Source organism: Anabas testudineus, chromosome 9 (assembly GCF_900324465.2).
Source record: "Anabas testudineus chromosome 9, fAnaTes1.2, whole genome shotgun sequence".
NCBI lineage: Eukaryota > Metazoa > Chordata > Actinopteri > Anabantiformes > Anabantidae > Anabas > Anabas testudineus.
Genome location: NC_046618.1, coordinates 24,027,852 through 24,045,303, shown reverse-complemented (window position 1 = coordinate 24,045,303; position 17,452 = coordinate 24,027,852). Strand labels below are relative to the sequence as shown.

Here is a 17,452-nt window from a genome sequence, read left to right as displayed (position 1 = left end):
AGATTTGTTCTGTAGAACTATAACTGTAACAGTCAATCTAATAAATCAATTCATGTCAAAATAGAAATTAAAGAATTATTACAAAACAGACTTACACAATTTGGAGGTAATTATAGGGGAAGTGAGAAAGTCCTTAGTTTATTTTTTCTCCTTTTTACTGTTAATAGGCCTTGTCAAGTTTACACTAGTAAACTCTATATCATTATTATTTATGTTTCATAGAAATAAAAAAACTTTGTCCGTTTACTTCAGCTGTATTTGAATTGTATTAGTTTTGTGTTTTTAAACTAATGTGATGTTCATCAAAACACACTCTAACATTGTGCTGTTAAAGTAAAAAGTATTCAGACACAGCAGTTACTTGCAACAATGTTTTTCTTTATTACCATTATTTTCATCTTACTGATCCAAAAATTAGACCTGTAAAATAAAATGACTTCTGTCTAATTAAGAAAAAATAACATTTTAATCTTTTTAAAAAACTTAGTATTGACAAAAGTTTTACCATTTGTTTCTAATAACAGATATGTAACAATTTATTTATATTGCTTACAGTTATACCAAATTGTGCAAGCTTTTTTGGAAATATATTCTAATGATGTCAAATAAGAAAAACTATTTTCTAGATATTTTGTAAGTTCCACAATTTTGAGACACAGCAGATTTAGAGTGCTGATTTTATTTTATTTTTTTTAATTGTATAGATGTGTTTCAATATGGCTGCATTTGTTCTGTTTCTACAAGTTAGCTCTTTGTAAAGAGAAGTTTAAAAATGCAATGAAACATTTTTATTTTCATGTACTCACATTTTTAAATACTGAAGAACAGTGTAGCGTTACATATGGAGCAAGGGAAAAACGTAATTAAGGCATCTAACTTTACATTACATGGGATGACAAATTACAACAAAAGTGTTTATTATTGCAATTATTAGTATAAATAAAAATATACAGTTAATGTAAAACAAAAATAAATACATTAATAATGCATTTGTTTGTCATCAGGTTTTGACAGTTTAGAAAATAAAACTAATTTTAAATAATATAGACTACAGTTGCTAAGACTTCAAAAGACGTAAAATAACCTGTAGTCAGTTACAGAGAAACACTGAACTTGAAACTTTATGGGTGAACCACCTAATAGGAGAAATGCTATCAGACATGATCATTTTTGTATATGTCAGACAGTGATTAGAAAAGGAAATGGCATCTGAACCTTTTATAAATACAGTATAAATTATATTAATTCTAAATGTTTTTATCAATATGGAAAGCTCACAGAAAAGCATCTCATAAAATGCTACAAGAATTTGTGGCTTTTCTCACATGTTCCCTTATCCAGATATCAATTTCATCCTCATGTCTTTTCTGTAGTTTGGCAATTTCTTTGATCATATCTTCTTTGTCAGAAGAAAGTTTCAGCTCATTCATTTCTTTTTCTTGTTTTTTCTTTAGTTTATTAAAGTCTCTCTTATATACTTTATTTCTTGTCAGCTGTGTTAGCATGAAATCTTTCTGTTTTTGTTGCTTCTGCTTCATGTCCTCCATTTCTCTTCCATACTCTTCTGTATCAGTCGTTAAAACCTCAGCATATATGTGTCTAAAGTCACAGGATTGCTCAGCTTGCTTTCGTGCCTGCTCTTCATTTCTCTTCCATATTTCCTCAAGTTGCTTCTTATAGTTTTCTTGTACTTTTTTCCATTCCCTCTCTTCTTGCTCTCTTCTGATTCGATCCTCTTCTTTTCTTTTACTTTCATATAGGCCTTTTTCCTGCTCATATTCTTCTTTGAGCTCTCTGAGTCTTTGTTCCTCCTCTTGTTGCCGCTCTGCTTCCTGTTTCCTTTTCTCCCACCATTCCTGTCTTTCCTTCTCCCAAGCCTCTTGTTCTTTTTTCATCTTATCTCTACTCTGGATTAATAACATTCTTTCAGCAAGTGCCTTCTTCTCTGATTCATGTTTTAGTTTTGTGTCGAGAGCTTGAATTTGTTGTTCCCAATCGTGTTGCTTTAATTCCTCCTGCTTTTTCTTGTTCCGTTCCTCTTCTTCTCTCTTTTCTTTTTCTATCTGCCTTCTCTCCCATTCCTTCATAATTTTTTGCTCTTTTTCTTTGACTAGTTTGGCTCTCTGTACTCTTTCTTGTTCTGCTTTTTTTTTTTTCTCTGCTTGCATGTCTTCATGTTGTTTTTTAAGGTCTGACTCCTCCTTTTGTATCTCTCCTTCTTTCTCCTTCATGATCCTTTGCATTTTCATTTGTATGGCTGCCTCAGCTTCTTGGAACATGTCAGATGTGTAGTATCTACTGCCATTTTTACTTATCATTGATTCAACCTTTGTCATCAGCTGGCTTACTTGAGAACGGTTCTTCTGATCATTGTTATTGAAAACTTGATATCTTCCACTACAATCAATGGTCAAATTTTTGAGAAATGTCTCACCATCTTCTTCTATGTAGCTCTCAATTGTTTGATTTTTAAGATCATCTCCTCTGGTGAATATAACAATGATGAAGTCTTCTGACTTTTTCCCAAAAAACATTTTGATCAGTTCCACAGATTCTTTTTCCTCCTGTGTAATGCGACCAATCTGCAACACCAATAAGAACACATGAGGTCCTGGAGACAACAGACTGACACATTTCATGAGCTCCCGTTTAACGTCTTCATTTGACAGAGACGTGTCAAACAAGCCGGGTGTATCGACCATAGCAACAGCACGACCATCGATTTCTCCAGTTTCTTTTTGGCAGCTCTGAGTAACTGACTTTTGACTGACTTTAGAGGAAAAGCATTCTCTACCTAAAATGGTGTTTCCGGTGGCACTCTTTCCACAACCAGTCTTACCAATCAACACCATCCTGAGACACTCTTTACTCTTCACCCTCTCGACCAAATCTCTTTTTTGATTTTTAAAATCTGCTACTTTTAATAAGGATGCTTTTCTTGTTTTTTTATTAACAGAAGGCTTAGGAAACAGATCTTTTGTAAAGCTCTGGGATCCTGCATCTGTCATCTTTTCCACAGTATGCAACACCTCAGGAACCTGCTGCTTGTCTTTGACGTTGAGGACAACATATCGTCTACCACAGCTTTCCAACAGCTGTTGGATATTTTGGTTTTCCTTTAGAAACCTTGTGTTTGCTGGAGAGTTGGGATTTACATTTACATTTGTTTCCACGGTAAAGAGAATCATGTTGAAGTCATGGAATCTAGCTCTGAATGTGTTTTGAATGGTCTCTAACTCTTTTGTGTCTTCATCAGTGGGAGGACCAAAAGGTAAGACCAGAATGAAAGCATGGACACCCTCAGGTTCACAGAGGGAGATGCACCTGAATGATTCTTTCATTGCGGTCTCCTGAGGTTTCCCATACAAGGCAGGCAGCTGCACCACAGAAACCTGATGTTGACACACCTGTCCTTCATTTTTAATGTAGTCCAAGTAGTCAGCAGATGGAACAAGGTTTCTTTTCCCAAGAATGGCATTAGCTGCTGAAATCTTCCAGGTTTCATATCTCCCGCACAATACCAGGTTTAGATTGGGTTTTGCACATTTGGGTGCTACCATGGCCCCGGTCTCTTCAGTGAAGCTTAAATATCGTCCCTTGTTGTCTCTCAATATCGTTTCCATTTTTTCCATCAGTTTGTGAAGCTCATAGTCAGAACAGTTATTTTCAAAGTTGATTCTGTGCTGCTCTTTACATTCTTGGAGAAGTTTATCTACTGAGGAATTCCCTACTGTGTAACTTTGTGTTATAATGATCATTGAGTATTTAAAAGCATCTTGTCCAAAGAAACCCAAGATAAACTTCAGTTTTTGTCTGTCCTGTTCATTGAAATCAGAAGGCCTTACTAACAGCAATAGAAGATTTGGTCCAGGGGGGCATCGAGCCACACAAGTTTTCATCCCGTGCCTCACTTTTTCTGCAGGCAAACTGAAGATGTCTCCTGTTTTCACTATAGTGAAACCATTTTTTCCCCACTCTCCATACATATGACCAAATTGCTTGGGAGGTGTTGGATTTGGGCATGTTTTTGTTCCAGTGATGAAGTTACTTAGTTTTGTCTTTTCATCCTGACTCTTTCCAAACACCACAATCCGGAGTTTAGACGCTGTGAAAGGAATAAGATCAAAAACCTTACACACTGCTGTAATTTTTGGATGTACACAAACGATTTTTCATTTCACAAATTAACATCTTGGTGCTTGCTTTAGTATTTCTTCTATCCATCCCTATAATTTCTCTTCTTGGATGGATTTAATAACAATTCTAAATGTCATCATCATTCACATGTGTTGCAATATTTGTGAAAAGTCAAACTTCTTTCTCACATTTTAAAACAGTCATTTAAGCTATATAGACTATTTTCGCCATATTGGCATATAGCTGTCTGTTAAATGTAAAATATATTTTTAGATTTTTGTATTTGTAGGGCTATGACTGTATTTATAAACCCGGATTAGATGTACAGTATGTTGGATTTTTCCGTACTTTAAAATCACAGCTCTGTGTTTGGCATAAGCAACAAAACATATACATAACAAAATAACTATGGTTCCCTCTAATTGTAAATTTCTAATTCTTTCTGGCTTTCTTATAGATGTTTTGGCCTATGCTTAGTTATGTGACTCACTTGTGTGTTTACTGAGTTCTAGGTGTAATCGTTACTTTCTCCCTCGATCAATCTGTGATATGTAGTCAAACCAGACTTACCTGATGTCGCCATCTTGTTTGATAGAAATACCACTCAAGAAGCTGAAGTAGGACCTGTTTGTGTTAAGAAAACATGATTATCATCCCAGAACCAAGAGCTTAAGTATATAAATACCAAGGACTTTACTCCTGCACTTCACAAGTACATGGACAATACAACAAGCAACTGTGGCTCAAAAAAAGCTTTAGTTAGTTTTTCCCCCTGAATGATATGTGTTGTGACAAACTGAGCAGTTATTCAGGTATCCAAGCTGTTTGGCAATTATTATGAAAAGCGTTTATACTCCAAATAAATATGGTATACTATTTACCAACAGTAACTATAAAGTAAATGAAAAGTATAGCCTTTAATGGATAATGTTTTAAAAAAGCTGCACTTACCTGCAGTTGTGGTGTTTTTTACTGTAGCGACATCATATGTTTTTTTGAAGTTTGCCCCCTATAGTGTGTCCCGTAGTAAACTCCAATATGGGAAATACTGGTCAGTCAGATCACCTGGCTCGAGTATTTGACATATATGTATTGGTTTAAGTAATCAAAATAATGTTGTCATTTAGATACACAAATTGTAATATTTCTTTACATTTAATCTACTTACCAGATATAATTCACCATCACACAGTCATTCTGAAAGCATATAAATTAAGTCCCAAAAAATAAAAATATTACTCTAAAATCTCTTCTGCCAGCACTTACTGTGACTGAATGGGAAGGTACAACACACTGATAAACAGCTACAGGAGACTCTTGCCAAAAGGTATTCGCTGATCTCATTGGTGTGGCTATATTTAGCAACACAATTGGGTTCAGGATTTTGGGCTCAGTTGAATCTAGTTGAAAAATAGAACTTCAAATATGTGACTTTAAAAGCAGCCGCTTGGCAGGAAGCTGAGTGTCTGCTATATTGGCTGAAATATGGACACAAAATAAAGCTAAACCTTACTCTGCTAGATTTGAAGATTTAGTGCCTCAAGTAGATCGGGCAGGATGTGAACAGGTCAACTAACATGCAACATTTTTGCCAAAAGACGCATTTTTCATGAATACATCTTGTAAATTCATGGACAGAACATTTCCAGAACACCTCTAAAATGAAAGTTGGGGAAAACTGGGGAAAAAACCCATCTTACAGTTTGGAATTTGCTGCTGCCCTCAAAGACAGTAAAGGTATGTAAGTGCATCTGATTTCTCGTCAAAGCTCAGAGAAACTGGTGAAACGTGTCTGTACCAGGAAGTAGCTTACGAAAGCAGTGTCCTAGTTCTTGCAACATAAATCAGGTTTACACATTTACTGTTTAATAGTCCAGAAAAGACTTGAAATTAGTTCAACTTCCTTGTTGTAGACCAGAATGGAGAGGTTAGAAAGCAACACTTTTACCTGCCTTCGAGAATTTGGTTTACTGAAAAATGTGTTAAAAGAAGGCTCGACTTAATTGCACTTAATTGCAAAACACTGGTGTCACAAAGGTATTTGCAGCTGGGTAGCTTCTGATCAGTAGTTTGAGGAGTGCCTTTCTCAAACTGCATTGCTAGAGTAGTTTGTTTTGGTCTTGTTGCTGCTGGCTGTGTATTTGTGGCTGATGGATTCACATTGAGTTCTCTTGCTGTTTGACTGTTAGCATACTCTTTTAGCTGTTTTTGTTAGAGGTGATTAAAAGAGTTTGTTGTGCTGCATCCTTACAGTTAGAAACAAAATGTTTTTTTTTTGCTTTGTCGACTTCAGACAGTCAAACCAGTTCCCTATCGCCAATGATAAATTCTTTTTAGAGACCAGCTCCTCTGTATTACATGCACTGGATATAAGCTACAGAACTACAATGAATGTTCACTGTAGCATGATTCACTGTAGCATGATAATTACGATCTAGCTGTAAAGGCAGATTGTAGAGATACTGCAAAAGTTTTTCTTTTGTTATAATAAACACATCAAAAAAACAGCAGAACCCTGAATATTCAGCTAAATTTTGTATATTTCAGTTTCACAATATATAAATATGCAGTTAAGGCAAAATTTCATTCTTTATACTGAACACTTGTAATAATAAGTCACCACCTTGATTTATCTAAGCAAATAGGTAAGAACCTCCAATTGGATAATTACTGTATGAAGGATTATTTTTCAGCTGGCAACAAGTAATTTTACCCTAACTGATGCAGTGAGTAGCTTCTCATTTCTTAAACAACCATGTTGGAAGACACAGCCTGTGGTCGTGAAAAAGATCATCTATTTCAGAAAGGTCAGATTACTGACGTGAATCAAGTAAAGAAAACCTATATGGAGATTGAGGCCCTAGCCCCATTGAGAATCTTTGAGGTGTGCTGTAGAAACTTTGCGCAGTGGTCCAAATTTCCCATCATCAACAAAAGCAAAAAATGAATGCAACTCTAGATGAGAATAAATTTTGTGACATTGCAGAAGCTTATTGAAATGATGCCACAACAAATATGTGCCTTAATCAAAGCTAAAAGTGGTCCAAAAAACTATTAGTGTAGGACTTTATTTTTTGGATTTGGTCACTGCCACAAGAGTACAATAGATACATTTTAATTTGACTTAGTTAAGCTCTAGTTAATCAGTAAATCTCATTTCTTCTTTTGCAAAAAAAGACCTCAAAATATAGTACAGATACAAATGAGTTAGTAAAATACACTCATTTAATTTCAAATGTCAATACAGTCTGCAAGTGATAAGAGTTTTGTTCACTACCTTTTTTTTTTTTTTTTTTTAGGTTACAGTTTGGATGGGTTGCAATGAATACAAGAATTGTTCACTGTTGATAAATACTTCTGCCTACTAAAATTTAACATTATATATTATATTTGGATTTCAGACGAATGTCAGTTAAAAAACATTAATATTAGCATACAATAGTTGAATAAAGTATAAAGATATTTGAGCATCTAGATTTACAGGAAATCAATAAAAACAGCACAAATTATCAGCCAAAGTAACGTGTGATCAATAGTTTGCATATGTTAGATGTAAAATCATAAGTCTCATAAAATGCTACAAGCTGTGCCTGTTGCTTTTTTCACATGTTCATGCATCCACATAGTTATTTGCTCGTCATGTATTTTCTGAAGCTGGCTGATTTCATTTATCAGAGTTTCTTGGTTGTGAAAGAACAGTTCTAATTTCAGCTCATTCATTTCTTGCTCTTGTTTTTTCTTTAGTCTATCAAAGTCTTTCTTATACGCTTTGTTTTTTTGCAGCTGAGCTATTATGAGGTCATTTTGTTGTTGTTGCTTTTGCTTCAGATCCTTCACTTCCCTTCCATACTTTTTCATCTCAGCTACTACATCCTCAGTATATCTGTGTCTGAATTCACTGCACTGCTCAGCTTGCTTTCTCGCGTCCTCTTCATTTCTCCTCCTTGTTTCTTCCAGTTGCTTCTCATAGTTTTCTTCAACTTTCTTCCATTCCCGTTCTTCTTCCTCTCTTCTGATTCGATCCTCTTCTTTTCTTTTGTTTTCATAGCTTTCTAGTTCCTGCTCATGTTCTTCTCTGAGCTTTCTAAGTCGTTTTTGCTCCTCCTCTCGTCTCAGTTCATCTTCACGATATCTTTTCTCCCACCATTCCTGTCTTTCCTTTTCCCAAGCCTCTCGTTCTTTTCTCATGTCTTCTCTACTCTGGAATAAGACCCTCTCAATAGATGCCTTTTTTCCTGCTCCATATTTCTGTCTTCTTTCTAAAGTTAGATATTTTTGTTCCCACTCTTGTTGCTTAAGTTCATCCTTTTTTTCTTCATTCCTTTTCTCTTCTTCTCTCCTTGCTCTTTCTTTTCTCCACTTGTCCTGTTCTTTCGTAATTTGTTCCTCTTTCTCTTTGATCAGTTTGTTTCTCTGTGCTCTTTCTTGTTCTTCCTGTTCTTTTTTCTTTGCTTGCATTTCTTTTCGTTTCTTTTCAATTTCCATCTTCTGTCTCTGTATCTCTTTTTCTTTCTCATTCATGATATTCTGTGTTTCTTTTTGTATGGCTGCCTCAGTTTCCTGAAACATTTCTGAGGTGTAGTATCCACCACCATTTTTTTTCATCATTGATTCAACCTTGGTCAGCAGCTGGCTCACTTGAGAACGATTCTTCTGATCATTGTTGTTGAAAACCTGATATCTTCCTCCACATTCCGCTGTCAAGGTTTTGAGAAAGGCTTTACCATCTTCTTCTATGTAGCTCTCAATTGATTGATTTTTAAGATCATCTCCTCTGGTGAATATAACAATGATGAAGTCTTCTGACTTTTTCCCAAAAAACATTTTGATCAGTTCCACAGTCTCTTTTTCCTCCTGTGTAATGCGACCAATCTGCAACACCAATAAGAACACATGAGGTCCTGGAGACAACAGACTGACACATTTCATGAGCTCCCGTTTAACGTCTTCATTTGACAGAGACGTGTCAAACAAGCCGGGTGTATCGACCACAGCAACAGTGCGACCATCAATTTCTCCAGTTTCTTTTTGGCAGCTCTGAGTAACTGACCTTTGACTGACTTTAGAGGAAAAGCATTCTTTACCTAAAATGGTGTTTCCAGTGGCACTCTTTCCACAACCAGTCTTACCAATCAACACCATCCTGAGACTACACTGAACCCCCTTGACCCACTGTCTCTTCTCATATTTATAACCTGCCATCTTTAATAAGGATTCATGTCGGGTAACCTTATTAAGCCGAGGTGCTGCCATCTGTTTCTTTGTGAAGCCTTTGGATCCTACAACTCTCATTTTTTCAACAGTTTCCACCAGCTCAGAGACCTGCTGCTCGTCCTTTATGTTGAGGATGGCATATCGTTCACCACAACTCTGAATGATCTTCTGGATGTCTCTGTTTTCCTCTAGTAACCTCAAAACCAGTTGAGCGTTAGGATTTGTCTCCACAGGAAAAAGAATCACTGTAAAGTCATTGACTATACGACTGAATGTTTGTTGGATGGTTTCAATCTCTCTCTTGTCTTCATCAGTTGGAGGATCCAAAGGTAAGACCAAGATAAATGCATGGACGCCCTCAGGTTCACAGAGGGTAACAGACCTAAATGATTCCTGCTTTGCTGTCTCCTGAGGTTTTCCATACAAGGTAGGCAGCTCCACCAGGGAAATCTGGTGTCCAAAAACCTGTGCCTCATTTTTTACACACTGCAAGTCAGCAGGAGGACCAAGCCTTCTTTTTCTCAGAATAGCATTGGCTACTGAAGTCTTCCAGGCTTCATGTCTCCCACAGAGTACCAGGTTTAGATGTTTGTTTGTTTGTTTTTCATATTTAGGTTCTACCATGTGATCATTTTCTTCATTAAAGGTTAAATATTGTCCTCTGTTTTTACTGACTACGTTCTCCATTTTCTCCATTAATTCTTGAAGATCATTTTCAGAATAATCATTTTCATCGAAGTTGATTCTGTGCTGCTCTGTGCATTGTCGAATCAGTTGGTTTACCAGAAAAGTCCCTCTATGACTTTGTGTAATGATGATCAATGAGTATTTAAAAGCATCTTGTGCAAAGAAGCCCATTATGAATTTCAGTCTGTTTCTGTCCTCTTCAGTGAAGTCTGAAGGTTTCACTAACAACAGCAGTAAATTTGGTCCAGGAGGACAATGAGCCACACACTTCTTCATCTCATGTCTCACCTTTTCTACAGGCAGACTGAAGATGTCTGCTGTCCTCACTAGTGTGAAGGGGTTTTTCCTCCATACTCCATGAAAATGATCGAATTGCTTGGACACTTTCTGATGAGGAAAATGTTTTGTCTCAGTTATTAATGCACTTAATTTGGTCTTTTCATCATGACTCTTTCCAAACACCAAAATTCTGAGTTCATATCCTGTAACACAGAAAAAACAAACATTACATATTTGTCAATATCTGCAGTTTTTGAAATTACAATTGCGTCAGATCCTTCCTTCTACCACATCCTCAGTATACCTGTGTATTAATTAACTACTTGGTGCCAGTCATCCAAGCAAAAGCCATGAGAATAATTTGGAAGATACTATATTTTCACAGTATGTGCAGTATACAGAATAAATGTAAGGTGGCATTGGGTAATTAATGGTCATCTAGTTGTCAACCTCTGTCTTGTGGTGTTGACTTACTGGATGCTGCCATCTCATGTGACATAAATTCCACTTGAGACTCTGACATACAGTAGGTACCTGCCGGGTTTAAGGAAACAAAGCAAAATTAGTAATTTCATAATTAGAGCACTTCCCTTTTTTGAAACAGTTATTTATAATTTAGCATAATATAAATCACAAATCCCTGATAATTGTCTTAAGTACTTACAGATCAGCAACCATTTATTCTTATAGTCAATTAAATGTTAAATTTGTGTTGTTTCAGTAAATCTTTTTTTTTTTGTAAAACAGTGAATAGTGTTACTTCTCCACTTTAGTCATTAGATGTGTTAGGAGTATCTCACAAGTATTGTAAGATAAAAAGGCAGTTTAAATAAATTAAAATTTAAGGTTACTATCATCATACTTTATCTCAACTTTATCTGCGCCTAAATCGTTCCCTGCACTTAAAACTAAAAAAAAAACAAACATGAAATCTTGCACTTATATCCTATGTATATGAAGCAGCTCTGTCTTAAAGCACTTTACTTTATAGTTCTTGTCCTTGGCTTATTTTGCTTGCTTTGTAAGTCCCATCTGCCAAATGGAAATGTCCTCTTCACAGAGTCAAACCCACTGTACTTCACTTACCTGTGGTATCTTTCTATTGCAGTTTTATTATATTTTCATACCAAGTCATTCCATATATTGCGTAGTAATATTCTGTAGTTGGTCCTAACTACAACTACTACTGTAAAATAGTCCTTCGAATCACCACGTCCTCTACAATATCTGCAGATTATCAGCAGACTGTTTTCCTAAATCAGATTAAAGTTGTAGGATACACGTTATGTCTTCATTTGTTGTCTGTTTAATATACTCACCACATAAGAATGTTTCTGCTCACTCCTCAGAGTGCATAGATGCCCCAAATCCAGAGTAGAATCAACTTATCCATGATTATATCTTGCCAACAGCATAACGTGTAACAACAGTGAATTGACAAGTTCCACACAAGGACAAAAGACTAATGGAGGCTCATTGCGTTTCAAAAAGTTTGACTAGTTGCCATTGCGTAAGTATGACAGCAGAGAAACTGGCCTGACCTTGACGGTCTTGTTTATCATATGCTCTTTGCTTCACATAGTTTGAGTTGTTTTCAGTAAGTGCTAGTTTCTGTTGGATCGTTAGGTATGCAGCCTTGCAGATAGCTACTATACGTAAAGGTCTGGGGAAAGCTGGGATAGGTTTTGCTTAAAACATGTAAACAGCACTAAATAAAATTTCCCTTTGCATGATTTCAACCCTTTAATTGGAGCAAGAAACCAAGATGCATGCGCTGAACACACACACAACACGGGCAATTTCTAAACTTAGCAGGTCTGTATATTCCATCAGAGAAATGGGGAAACCAATCCAACCTGTAGTTTGGAATTTGGAACTCTCCTTAAAGCAGAAACGGATGTAAGTCAGTTGTTTCCCATCAAGACTCAGAAAGACAGGTAAAACCTGTCCATTCGATGCTTTAACCAAAACCTTAACCTCTTTTCCTGCACAGACAAGTTTAAAATGTGTATAATTACTTCATATTTCTAAGTATGACTGAAATGCTACAGTAAGTTGGAGAAAAAAAACACTGTGGAGTAGGCAGAGCCAGAGAACCGTTATGGAAGAACAGCTGGATTTTTCCATTGACATGTTTTGCTTGTTCTGTTGATGGACTTTGATGACACTGTAAATCACTGGCTCTTGCTGTGTGTTGCAGCTCTAACTTGCTAAAGAGTGATCTAATAGTCAGCAAAGTTTAATCTTAGACTCCACAGGTCTCATAAAATCTCCAGGCCAGACCACACTGAAGCTGCAGCTACTTTAGTCAGCATGAACATTTTAGATAAACATGTTTATATGCATTTACGTGCATTATTAAATCTTGTAATGTATTTGGGTTGTCAGATTTATATCCTCATACGGTTCATATGAGCCAGCATATGTGTTATTATTTAAAGGCTGTTTATGAAGTTATTTTTGCTTTCTTTGAAAACAGAACAGAAGATCAGAGATACTGCATCCCGCTGATCTGCCAGAAGAGTTTTAAACTCAGCTACAGTGCTGTCTGTCAGCAGGGGTCTTTATTTTTCATACCTGAGAGTCTTTTGGATGTATTTGATTTATAACACAGCCCTGTCTGAAAATAGCAGAATGTATGTATTAAATGCATAGATTTGTTTTAAATACATACAATCCGCTACATGTTTGCAGGCTTCCCTTTTCATCCTGGGAGGTCAGTGGGTATATTTGATTTGTAGCCTAGTGCCTCCTGGCTGTGTTTTCACATGGGTCCAACACCAGCCCACCCCTCCCCGGCATGGAAAGAATTAATAAAACATACCAAATGCAGAACATAATAGTGAAGAAATGTGGCACTTATGCTACATGCTAATGTCACTGCTCCTCTGTACACAACAATTGTAAAACTACTATGCAACAAATTCAGTGTTGGCCTGGTTGTTGTGAAGCAACCTAAGAGATATGAGATTTACTAAATAAGGAAGCAAAGCAATACAATTGTTTGTAATGATATGCTGTTTTTATTACTATATTTAATGAAACACCTGTAATTCTTAGTGTAGTAGTAGTAGTAGTAGTGTAATTATGAGTTTTCTGCACATGCAGCCTTAACAACAAACAAACTTTGAGACATCTTTTTCTGAAGGGGTAGAAAGTGTTTCAGTACAATTGGTGCTGCAAAATGTTCACCAGGTGAACAGTAAAGGTGTCCATATGTTATCTCTGTGTGTGTTTCCTCTTTTAATATATTTTTTCACTTTCAGTCTTGTCTTTCTTTCATTTCCCGCTTCTCCGTATTAGGTTTGGTGTTCCTTCACCGTTATGTCAGGCAGCTGATATTTCCCGTTCTGCTACTCTTACTCTCTCTCTCTGGCTTTTCCCTTTGTCTTCTTTAATATTTCTTTTTATCCTTTAATTGTTTATCCTCCTGAAATTCTCTCACTGTTTATTTTCCCTTCTTCCCTTGAGAGTCACTTTGGCAGAAAAAAATAAAGTTGTCTAAATTGTGACTGGCGGATTTTCTATATGCCGAAAGACTTGGTCTTTTGGCTGAGGGAGTTTTTCAGGGAAAGGTTTTGGACATTTTGGTAGCCTGACATTTTAGTGAAGCTTTTTATTTAATCAAGTCATTATGTAGTCAGACTTCGTTTAGATGAGTATTTCTTGCACAAAAAAGTAAGTGTGCTTTCAAATTATCTGATAATTAAACAGTTACAGTTAGCATAGAATATTTTAGTTTTCACTTTAAGTAGTTGTCTGGAGCTGTTTGCAAAGAGTAATTTGCTTTCTGACTTGAAGCCACTTAAGCAGAAATAGTTGGGAGTCGTATGAAAGTTGAACCTGTGACCTCTTCATTATAATCTTGTCTGTCTGACACCCTGCTACCCTGGTAAGAGAAAAACATGTGAGAAAGTGTCCGAAATAGTTTGAGCTGAATATGAAAATGCAGTTCTGAATGTGGAGCTTGCTCATGTTGTTAAAATGATATTTTTGGGTGGACAAGGTGTTGTTTTTAGCGGTGCTATGACCCCGGAACTGTCAGCTCATTGGCTATGTGGTTAAACAAAATCATGGTCATTAGTTGGGCTGAAAAGAGTGAGAGACACCAGATATTTCCCATAAATCATTTGGGTTTGGTGAGATGTGAAATCAACTTATCAGATGGGAGACATTTCCAAAACCAGTCCTGGACAGAGTCTTTGACATGTCACGCTGTCCAGTATTTAGTGCTGCAGCAGTTTGTTTCTATCCTTAAAGATGTTGATGATGTCAGTTGTTTTTTTTTCTGAACTTTAATCAAGTAAGTTATCTAAACATGTGCTTGACAGATCTACAGGAACTTGCTGTGGATATTAAGTCTTTAGAAAATGCTCTTGATTATTTAAGCAACCCCTTAAGAAGTAAAAAAGAAAAAAAATCTGATTTGTTGTTTTTTTATTCAAATTCTCACAAAGTGGCAGTCTACTGTGTATTTGTGTGGCACTTTTAATAATATGAATGCATGTGTTTTATTGCAGGTCCTGCATCTTCTACAGAGCATGCATGGACATCCCCAGAGGAACAGAGCTGCTGGTTTGGTACAATGACTCCTACACTTCGTTCTTCGGCATTCCACTGCAATGCATCGCTCAGGACGAAAACTGTAAGAAAACACTGATTTTTACACGTTATTTTTTTTTTCATCTTTTTTTGCATTTATCTTACAGTTTTGTCACTTTCACAATGGCATGCCTAGAAATAAGCCTAGTTGTTGGGGACAAAATGACAACAAAAGTTAAACATTCACACTTACACAAATAGTTTGAAACATGTTCAAGGTGACAAAGGTCATCCTCAATCTAGAAGGTGAGATGCTGATAAAACGCGCCGCTAAATGCTACACACATCCAGACAGCTACCAAACCTTTGTGCTTTGCAACTGGCCTATGTGCAGGAAACAAACCAGCAGTTTTCTTTGGATGTTGCTCTAATTTGATTACAAGCAGTCTTTAAATTATAACTGGCAGAAAGCCTTTGGCTCGTCACAAGCTGCAAATACAGATTTTTTACAGACTTGTTGCATGTCTGATTTATTTGTCTGATGAACTGAGCCAGCCAAAACAAGAGAAGAAGATTTGTATTTGGTAAGTGTTAACACTTCTCTCTTTGTCTGTCTCTCTCTTATTTTTTTTAAAGAGAAGTTTTGCAACAAAACAAAAAAGCATTTTCTACATTTATTCAACATTTTTCCACTAGAAGTTTCATGATTCCAGTTTGATAGTGTTTATGTTTTTAGTCATATGGTTGTTTTTATTTAATTTTTTTTTGTTTTTGTTCCATATCTTGAGTTGGTTTCAGGAAATTTCTTTAAACCAGGCACAAATGTCCACTTAGACACAAGGAAAAACTGATTATATTTTGTTGGTTGAAGGTCGAGGTTACAGTGGTTTCACATTCGCACCATCCTTGTGAACACTATTTAACCAAAATGCCTTTAGAGAAAAAATATCCACTTGAACTTGTAGATTATCTGATTAGCTTTTAATGGTAAAGGACAAGACCCCGGTGACTTTTTGTCCGTCCGTGAAGGTGAGTTCACGGGAATGCTATGACAAAATTTACAAAACGTTGTATAGAAAGTTATTAGGATATGAGTCTGGACAGATGTACTGTATGCTGTTGGAGGCATACAACCACATTGAAGTCACTCTAGTTCTAGTACCCTCAGTGACTGAGAAGTTATGTGTGTATGTGCATGTGCACATGCATTAAAACATGGCAAAACCTTGGTGCAGTAATTGTTTTTATTGTCTTTATTCCTTTGCATTGCTCTTTTTCTCTTTCTTTCTTTCCAGTCTTCTGTCTCTTTCTCTTTTTTTCTCCCTTCGTTCCACATCTCTCCCTCCTATTTTCTCTGTCACTAATTTATGTTTGTTTACATCTCCTTCAGTTTTCTGCTCAGTCAGTCTGTTTATATCTTTTCCATTGAAACAGTTTTTCTGAGGATTTGACAAAGTAACTCCCTTCAGGGAGAGAAACCAAACCTTGACATTTTTCTCTTAAACAATTACGGAGCAAAAAAAAAAAAAAAAACATGAAGAAGGAGTTTTACTTTGTGGATCTACATTGAAATGAATTGAATTAGGAGCTCGTCTGGTACAGAGTCACAGTGAAATGAGATCATGCTGATTGCAAATTAGAGACGTTTGCCCACAGGCTAGTTTGTTTTACAGATACAACAACTCTTTTACATGACATCGCTTGTCTTGACAGGACTGTGGCAGCTTCTGCACACACACTATAGGGTAACTATGTTTTACCAATCCATTACTTACAAAATGCATTTCAGCAAAACCTACAAATCTACATAATGCTTAAATTCATGTGATGAACCACTTCAGGCATCAAAAGCCCATGACACACCAAGCTCACCGTCAGCCTTCAGCCAATGTTGGGCTGTCAGTGAGCATCTTTTGCCCTTTTTACAGTGTTTCCCGCACAGTTGGCACTTGTTGGACCCTTGTCTGCGGCTTTTCAGGCGATTCAGCATGTTTAATGTATGTGCTAGATGGCTGTTGACTCTAGTCTTTGTTGTGTGGGTAGGCAAAGGAAGAGTTGTCTGTCACCTAAAAAAACAAAAATGTACAACTAGAAACAGTCTACTTCAGCAGCTCTGTAGATCATTTGAACACACACACACATACACACACACACACACACACACACACACACACACACACACACACACACACACACACTCCCACCCCGTCCTTTTTAACAGATGTGCGTGTCTTCAGTGTCTGTCTGATGCCATGTCATCGACCTGTCGCCAATGTCAGTTACACATTAAGAGACACCTTTTGTTTTGAAAATTAAATGCGTTTGATTTGAAGGAGCACCAGAGAACAAGAGAAATAGTTTCTGCTAGGTTACTGACCGCTGTACACCATAAACAGAAATATGGATTCCAGTACAACTCCACCTCAATAATAAACATAATTTTCTTCAGGTTCTCTGTCCTCTAAAAGTATGTGAGCCAGAGGAGGAAAGCCCAGTCTAACCCAGGTCCAAAAATTTAATTCTTGCTTTTTTTAACTTCCAAGTGGTGCTATGCTGTCATGAAACTACATTCAAGCTGCTACTAAAATGTGTA

General features: G+C 36.5%; 2 protein-coding genes across 4 annotated transcripts in view; one reads left to right on the top strand and one right to left on the bottom strand.

Annotated features, from left to right (window-relative positions):
- The window catches only part of prdm6 (PR domain containing 6), a 106,652-nt gene that overhangs the window by 65,789 nt on the left and 23,411 nt on the right, over nt 1–17,452 (top strand). For all 3 annotated transcript variants that reach the window (XM_026343190.1, XM_026343189.1, XM_026343191.1), the window contains exon 6: nt 14,838–14,962. In XM_026343190.1, coding sequence (XP_026198975.1) covers nt 14,838–14,962 — 125 coding nt within the window. The remainder of the gene's footprint in view (nt 1–14,837; nt 14,963–17,452) is intronic.
- Nucleotides 453–11,844, bottom strand: LOC113150018. Its single transcript, XM_026342385.1, has 4 exons — nt 11,637–11,844; nt 10,792–10,851; nt 7,707–10,520; nt 453–4,105 (listed from the first exon to the last, which is right to left on the bottom strand). The coding sequence occupies exons 2-4, from the start codon at nt 10,838–10,840 to the stop codon at nt 1,290–1,292; spliced, it is 5,679 nt and encodes a 1,892-aa protein (XP_026198170.1). The 5' UTR covers nt 10,841–10,851; nt 11,637–11,844; the 3' UTR covers nt 453–1,289.